Here is an 8,663-nt window from a genome sequence, read left to right as displayed (position 1 = left end):
ATATATATATATATATATATATATATATATATATTTTTTTTTTTTTTTTAATTTTCTATTTTTTTAAATTTTGTTTTGTCTTTTTTTTTTAATAATTCTTCCACTCCTATTTTATCTTTTCTAATCACACTTACAAAAACTCCTAAAAAAATCACACCAAAATCTCTACTATTGAGGAAGGCCTAAGTGTTTGAAGATCTAATTTCAAAAATAGAAGTATTCTTAAATGCATTTTTTATATGAAATTTTATGACCCATTTTAATTTCTTTTTCTAAAATATTATACTTCGTATTAACTTGTCCAGGATTGTTTTAGTTCCTTAACTATAGCGAAATTACTAATTTAGTTCTCGGCTATCATCCTTATCAAGTTAATTAAGTCATCAATTTTGAAAATTTTACCCAATTTCGTCATTCGTTATTATCCTACGATTCAAATTGACGGGAGGACAAAATTATGTAAAAATTTCAAAATTAAAGATTTAATTTAATAAAAATGATAGTCAAAGACTAAATTGATAATTTCCCAAACAAAAATAAAGATACACTCATAGCAAATGTTTTTTTAATGAAAAATATCCAAACAGACCTTTTTGGGCCAAAGTGCAGAAGCTGCTACACACCGCTCCGAGCCTCTGAAGTCTGACCGTCTCTCCGCTTTGCGGCCAAAGCGACACATGTTCTTGGGCTCTTCTTCCTCGGCCACCTACTTCAATTTCTTCATTCGACTCATGGCTTCAAACAAATCCCAGCGCGTTCGTTACCGTACGTACTCCTAACCTCCCCGAGATCAAAACCCTGAATTTTACTTCGTTTAGTTCTCTCACTCATTTCGTCGAACAGTTGGAGAAACCTCCTGGCAAACCGCCATGAAGAAGGCTAGGACGATGACCACCTCCGCTTCTGCCGATACTCACATGAAAGACGCCTTCTCCAAATACACTGATTACCTCAATGGCCTGGTTAGCCCTTCTAGCATTGTCTTAAATGGAATGAACCCTTTTGAAGAAAATATTTAAATTTGAGTTTAGTTTGGGTGTTGGTTCTGTATGTGCTTCTGAAAGCAGCAAATGGCAATGATCTTTTGATTTATGAATATGGAATACATTGAAACAATTTCATGTGAACATAATGCTATGCCAGAAATGGGTAGAATTGTTCATTCTGTATCAAGTTCTATATGGGTATTGTCCATCCTATTTAAGTGTAGATTTTCAGAGTTCAGAAAAGATGATTTGTTTATAGTTCAATGTTGCTACAATAGCAGAACTTCCTAGTTAGTGTGGGATGATAATGCATCAACTACTAAAAGGGACTCTCTAGTGGGTTGCATATGTGACCTCTGCTTTCCTGTACCTGCTTGAATTTGTTTCAGTTTATTGGTTAGCATTAATAGTCTGTTACACTCTAGCTGTATAGTTCATTTCATATCATTAGTGTGTGAGGGTATGCTGTTGGGTATCTATTTGGCTCTGAGTATTGGTAAGCAGTGCTAGCTGCATTCCTGTTACTTGTGCTCATATAGAACTTTCTAGTAATTGTGGGATGATAGTGCATCAACTACTAAAAGGGACTCTCTAGTGGGTTCCATATGTGACCTCTGCTTTCCTGTATTTCCTTGAATTTGTTTCAATTATTTGGTTAGTCTTAATAGTCTGTTACACTCTAGCTGTATAGTTCATTTCATACCAGTAGTGTGTGGGGTATGTTTTTTGGGTATGTATTTGGCTCTGAGTATCTGCAAGCAGTGCTAGCTGCATTTCTGTTACCTGTGCTCATGTAGAACTTTCTAGTCATTGTGGGATGATAGTGTATCAACTACTAAAAGGTGTTCTCTAGTGGGTTCTATATGTGACCTCTGCTTTCCTGTATTTGCCTGAATTTGTTTCAGTTATTTGGTTAGTTTTAATAGTCTGTTACACTCTAGCTGTATGGTTTATTTCAAATTAGTGTGTGAGGGTATGTTGTTGGGTATCTATTGACTCTGAAGATCTGCAAGCAGTGCTATCTGCACTGCTGTTACTTGTGCTCATGTAGGACTTTCTAGTCATTGTGGGATGATAGTGCATCAACTACTAAAAGGGACTCTAGTGTTTTTCTTTATGTGACCACTGTTTTCGTGTATTTGCCTAAATTTGTTTTCATTTATTGGTTAATCTTTATTGTCTGTAACATTCTAGCTGTATAGTTCATTTCATAGCAGTAGAGTGTGAGGGTATGCTGCCAAGTATCTATTTGGCTTTGAGTATTTGAAGCTCTGCTAGCTGCTGTTTAGTAAAGAGATGTCTTAATTGTGATGCAACAGCAAGATCTTATTTTATTGTGATATGCTCAAACCCTTTGTTGACTCTCATGAGATAAAACTGATTGCCAAGTAGAGGATCATACCTGTTGTGAATGAAATGTTCCTTTTGTGCCAAAGTTCTAGTGAACAGCTGAAGTTTGCAACTGAATTTAGTGGAACATATGTAGACATGAATACCATTTTGGGTGTCAGTTGGGTTGTGAACCAGACATGTTGCATAGAAGTTTCTGATGTTTCATAGTTCTTCCCAATGTTTAACCCATTAATTCTTTGCCTCATGTAGAATGAAAAACGGGAAAGGGTGGTAAAAGCAAGTCGTGATATTACCATGAATAGCAAAAAGGTCATATTTCAAGTTCACAGGTAATTGGAAGATTTTATACTGTCAATATTTAGAGCTTGTTTTTAAAAACTCCATTGCCCTTTGGCTACAAGTTGTTTAGAATTAGCCAATTAGGGCATGCTATTTATCTCTAGCAATTTGACGCTATGAAAGATTTGATATTAACTAAAAATTGTTTCCCAAATTCAAAGTTCCCATTATTCCACTCTTTATTGTAGGATGAGTAAGAACAACAGAGAGGAAGTTCTGGAAAAAGCTGAAAAAGATCTTGATGCTGTGACTGCTCAATATGTGTCCCGCCTTGTAAAGGAGCTGCAGGGGACTGATTTCTGGAAGCTAAGACGAGCTTATTCTCCTGGGGTTGTGCATTTTTACTATTCTTATACTTCCATAAGCTAAAGTGAAAATTTTGGGTGGCCTTGACCTAAAGGTCTGTGTTTTCAACTTGTAGGTTCAAGAATATGTTGAAGCTGCCACACTTTGTCATTTCTGCAAGACTGGGACTCTGATAAGCCTCGATGAGCTTAATGCTAACTTGACCCCATTAAGTGATCCTTCTATTGAGCCATTGCAGATTAACATACTAGATTATCTATTAGGGGTAATTGCTTTAGAGTTTCATGCCAACTCATGTATTCTTGTCTAAGTTCAAAATGAGTTCTCTGAAATTGAAAATTATAAGTTGGTTTATTATTATTTGTTCTGTATTAGCTAGCAGACTTGACTGGAGAGCTCATGAGGATGGCAATTGGACGGATTTCAGATGGTGAAGTCGAATTTGCTCATAAGATTTGCAACTTTGTACGTGAAATCCATAGGGAGCTGACTCTTGTTGCCCCATTAATGGAAGACAGTTCCGACATGAAAACGAAAATGGATACAATGCTCCAAAGTGTTATGAAAATCGAAAATGGTATGCTCTCTGTTCTATTACTAATGCATTGGATGCCCCCGGTTCCTCATTGTTCTGCAACGAATTCCCCGTTTAAACACTAGATACACTTTTATTAAGCAAATGCATAGCGAGTAGGGATTTGTTCTTATCAAGTCTATTTTCTGCAGCCTGTTTTAGCGTCCATGTTAGAGGATCAGAATTCGTTCCCTTTCTTGAATCCGACGACTCCAGTTACCCGCTGCTGGGCGTCTCTGACATCGACTGATGAAGCAACCTCTGCATCCTGGGAAAACTCGCCCTTTCCTCATTCCATCTTTCTTCTCTCATCTCATGTTTGATAATGTGCTGTAGTCTTCAATTGATGACATGTGAACTGGAAAGTAGCCTAACCTGTTGACCGACAACTTCTGCTATAGATTCAAGATCTGAAATTGCAGATACAACTTGTTTATGACTTTATGTGCATCAGTCCCAGTAGAAGGTGCCTCAAACTGTAGAGATGAAGACTTTTCTTGAATGGAAATATGGAATCCCATCTTTTGCCCGCCATTACTATCCACTTTGTTTTTGATGAATCTTGACTCAGACCCATATCTACGAGCCTTTTAACCTAAAATCTTGTTTATTTGAAACTTATAAATTATAGTAAGTGTTACATTTTGATTAGTGTTGTAAAAATCGGCCTAGGCGGTCAACTAGGCGTTAGGCACCCCTTGGCCGAGGCGATTTCAGCCCTAGGCGGCTTTTAGTCAGCTTCGACTAATCAACTGACTAGGCACCTTAGGTGCCGACTCGATTGAGTTGAGGTCGAGTTGAGCGTTCAACTCGATCGAGTAATTTTTTTCTGCCGGCGGCTACTCTTCTATATTTCTTCAATTATGTACTCAACTAACCATTTAACATATGCAATTAGTTTGGGAATTATAACAATCTAATAAATTTTAGTCTTGAGTGGAAAAGTGAAACGATTTATTCAATTAGTAGGCCGCCTAGGCGCTAGGCGCCCTCTGAGCGCTTAGCGTCTTTTGCAACATTGGTTTTGATAAATAAGAAAATTTGTGTGAGGTAGTATTTTATTGTTTTTTTTTTTTTGGAGTACTATTAACTGTTAAAATTATGTATGTGTGTTTCTGGATAAGATTACACAATGATATACATACAGTAGTATGAGGAAGTTGAATGTATTGATTTCAAGAATGTTGTGAGTGAAAGTGACAGTAGATTGCAGTATATCTTCCTACGATTGGGAAAATCGGCGTATATATTTATTGTCCATAACCTTTTTATTACAGTGGTCCATCATTCCAGTTAAAATCATCCAGCCATATGATGGTCCTAAAATCCTCAGATTCCACAGGTAAATGGAGGTTGAAATTTGAATGTAGAAGATTTTAGGATTTATAATTTAAAAGGTTTCAGATAAATCTTTGATTTGTTAAAATGTATCTAAAATTTCAATTTTAAATGAGATACATCCCCAAAAGTTGTGCATAATAATATAATGCATGAAATTTATGCATGCCGACATATTTTTGGAAAATTCATAACTGCTATCCGAAAGTGTGCTCTGAGTAAAACCTACCTTGTGACTCAAACCATAAGGAAGTAAACTAGGCTATGTTTCCGTATAGTCGAACTTAGAACCTTGTGATTATCAAGTCAGTTACCCGACCTACTTGAATGAGTTACCCATACCAACATATTCTAGTTAGATGCAATGACCATTGATTTCTCAACAAAAATGTATTTATTTATTTATTTAAAAAAAAACACAAAAATGTATGTATCTATCCTTAGATTTGTGGAGCCTAGCAACAGCTAGCAAAGTTATATTGTAACCAACACCAAATTATTATAAGAAAGGGAACTTCTATGATATAGTGTTGCCAATTTGATGGCACACACACACACACACACACACATATATATATATATATATATATATATATATATATATATATATATATGCACACACACAACATATAAGGGACAAATCATATGAGAATGCATGCTCAAATGACAATGCAAGATCTCTAGAAGTAGTGTACCATGTAAAATTACAAAGTGCATCTTATGATATATAAAAGTGTAATTCAAAAACTAAAAACTGAACTTCAAGCTAAGAAATATAAAAGTGTACAACAAAAAAAAAACTCTAAATGTATTGTGCATTAGCATTTTTAGAGATATTTAATATGATAATAGAAAGTCATTACACATTTTTAATAATGGAAATAAAATACCCACCAAATGTAACATTAAGTCCACGCACATTATGTTATGCTTATGTAGCAAGCAAATTGGGGAAGGAACATTATAATTACATACCTTTTTATCTAGAGAAGTGAAGTGCGTGCATGTGTGTGTAATAATTATTTTTCATCAACATAATAAGGTAGGTAATCGGTTAGTTAAATGATCTGATATGATGTGGTGCCAATGAAATGGAATAACTTTTAGATTGGATAGGTGTGGTGTATGTGGTGTGGTTGTTGCCAACTTAATTGCGACCACCTTAGCTTTCTAAGGTTGTACCCAAGTTGTCCTCTCTTTTCATGCGTTGTACCTTGTATGTGTCCCATCACCAGCAACAAGAAAAACCCTCAATCATTATTCAAAAACGTGTAACAGGTAAATTTTATTTATGTATGTGAAATTGTTTGCAAATCACATAAAAAAGTAAATCACATTAAAATTTTTTTGTCACAGTTGAAAATTATGTTCCACCTACTCAGTCACTTCTTTTGGCATATCTCCTCATGATTAAAAGTTCACCAACAATCTCTTTTTACAATATCAAATCACTGCTGTACAAAGTACTAGGAGCCACACTTATTAACTGGAAACAACTCAACAAGTACTATATATCACTCTTTCCAAATAGACATCTCATCCTATATATGCATGTTACCCTTCTTAGGTGATACATATGTAACATATAAGAAAATGAGACTCAATCATCCCTTAAATTGTACTTGTACTAGATTTAGTTAACTTACAGATAACGTAACATACAATATATAAGAAAATGATACTCAATCATCTCTAATTTATTTGTACTTGTAGTAGGTTTAGTTAATTTACGGATAATTAATGAATATGAAATGAATAACCTCGATCATTTAAATGTTATGATCGCCAAACTTATTTGACCCCTAAGCATTAATTATGCACATGTCATTTGACTGCGTTTTGAGTTAGAAGAGTAATTTTCACATACTATTGTTGTATTTAGATTATGGCATATAATCACTACTGTTGAATGAGGTTTGGATCGTTCACTTTTAAATCAAGATGCTCAAGAAATTCAACTGCTTAGGCTTCTTCTTCTTTTTGTAGATCAAATAAAATTGTGTAATGGTATTTACGCGATATGAAGAATCTAGAATTTAGTCGAAAATCTCATCTTTTGAGTAGGTGAAAAAACCTTAACTCCGTTCCATTGAATAATACATACGTCTTTCCTTGTTTCTCAAAGGTTTCCTAGGAGGATACCAAAATAAATTTCAATAATGATAAATCAAAGCTACATCTCATGTATGTACCTTGTTAGGTAAGCTTTTATGTATTACATTTGACTTTATTATGAAATCTCATATCTGATCGACACTTTTTAAGTTGGAGTACTAAACTTTTTTTCCCCCTTAAATTCAGTAGCATTATTGCATTATAAATTGGAGAAGATTTTTTTACACCGCTGATGTATGTATGTTATATATCGGTGTGAATGAGGAAATGTCACTTCATTTTTTAAAGGTCAACACTAATTAGAATTTTTTTTAAAAAATATTTATTACTTTCTAAATTATTATATTTTGTAGTAGAAAACTCTTTATTTTTTATTAACAAAATCTATCTAATTTCCTAAACTTGTTTTTTAAACTATATAATAAAAAAATATATTTTACTACTTTATGTCTATTTTATTATCAGTTCTTTTTGGTACTCTTCCTATCTTCCCTCCATAATTGTGAAAATAGATATATTAAAGAGCGTAGGGAAGATAAGAAGAGAACTAAAAAGAACTGATAATAAAATAGATATAAAGTAGTTAAATATTTTTTCTTATTATATAGATAAAAAATAGGTTTAAGAAATTAGATAGATTTTGTTAATAAAAAAAATTAAAGAGTTTCCTAATAAAAATTATAATTTAAAAAGTAATAAATATTTTACAAAAATAAAAACGGACTTAGTGAATGTTAACATTTTTTCTTTAATGAAGTGACATCTCCTCATTCACCGTCTGTGTATAGCATCTATATATACATCAGTGGTGCATCAAATATTTTTCCTAACACTATAATTTGTTCGCTGGATTTGAAGTCAGTACGTGCTTTTAGTAATGATTTTGAATCTATTGAATATTATGAATATAGATATCTCTCTTTGTAGGATTATTTTGGTTGTGTCTGTTTAAAATTGCTTGTAATTTGTTGTGTTGGATATAACCATAGAGATATGGAACAGAATGTTGCAGTGGACCTTTTAGCCTATCTTGTACTCCAAGGGAATGCTATTTGGAAAGAGATAAATGACCGCCATATGAGGTTAGAAGAGGCAATTAAGAGGACAATTTCTATGAAGAGACATTATGATAAAAAAAAAAATTATAGCGATACTAAACGTGTTTTTTAATTAGTATGATAAAAGTTATTTGAAAAGAAAACATAGCTAGTATGAGCAAAATTTCTCTCGATCTGTTAGTTGCAAAATCTCTATGAAAGGTGTATGACCAACAAGTAATGACGTTTTCTTTCTTCTCCCAATAACCAATAACCAACCAACCATGCATCCTTATTTGGGAAAAGATAGTGGCCCTGTTTGGTAAATGACTTTTGGCTGATTGGGTTGGCTGTTTGAGTTAAAATGTATGATTTGTTGATAACATTAGCTGATTGTAAAAAGTTGTTTGATAGATTGGCTGTTAGCTTATAGCTGTTTGGTATAATTCTTTTTTCTCAAAAAGCTAATTGAAAATGATGCTTTGAGTAGCCTTTTGAATTTTAGTATTTTAAAGTTACAAAAAGCTTATTAACCAAACAACTAATAGTAATTAAATAAGTCAAAATTGGCTGATAGGCTGATTATTTACCAAACAGGGCCAGTATCTATTCTAT

At 33.5% G+C, this 8,663-nt stretch overlaps 1 protein-coding gene across 1 annotated transcript; it reads left to right on the top strand.

Annotated features, from left to right (window-relative positions):
• The first annotated feature begins 588 nt into the window (after positions 1-588).
• Positions 589-4,118, top strand: LOC116024951 (translin-associated protein X). Its single transcript, XM_031265993.1, has 7 exons — positions 589-765; positions 844-962; positions 2,589-2,668; positions 2,867-3,008; positions 3,100-3,249; positions 3,360-3,561; positions 3,711-4,118. Exons 1-7 carry the CDS (start codon positions 678-680, stop codon positions 3,806-3,808), a joined length of 879 nt encoding a protein of 292 aa, XP_031121853.1. The 5' UTR covers positions 589-677; the 3' UTR covers positions 3,809-4,118.
• The last annotated feature ends 4,545 nt before the right edge of the window (positions 4,119-8,663 follow it).

Source organism: Ipomoea triloba, chromosome 7 (assembly GCF_003576645.1).
Source record: "Ipomoea triloba cultivar NCNSP0323 chromosome 7, ASM357664v1".
In the NCBI taxonomy this organism is placed as follows: domain Eukaryota; kingdom Viridiplantae; phylum Streptophyta; class Magnoliopsida; order Solanales; family Convolvulaceae; genus Ipomoea; species Ipomoea triloba.
Note: the sequence above shows the minus strand (reverse complement) of the source record. Positions and strands in the feature narration are given on the sequence as shown.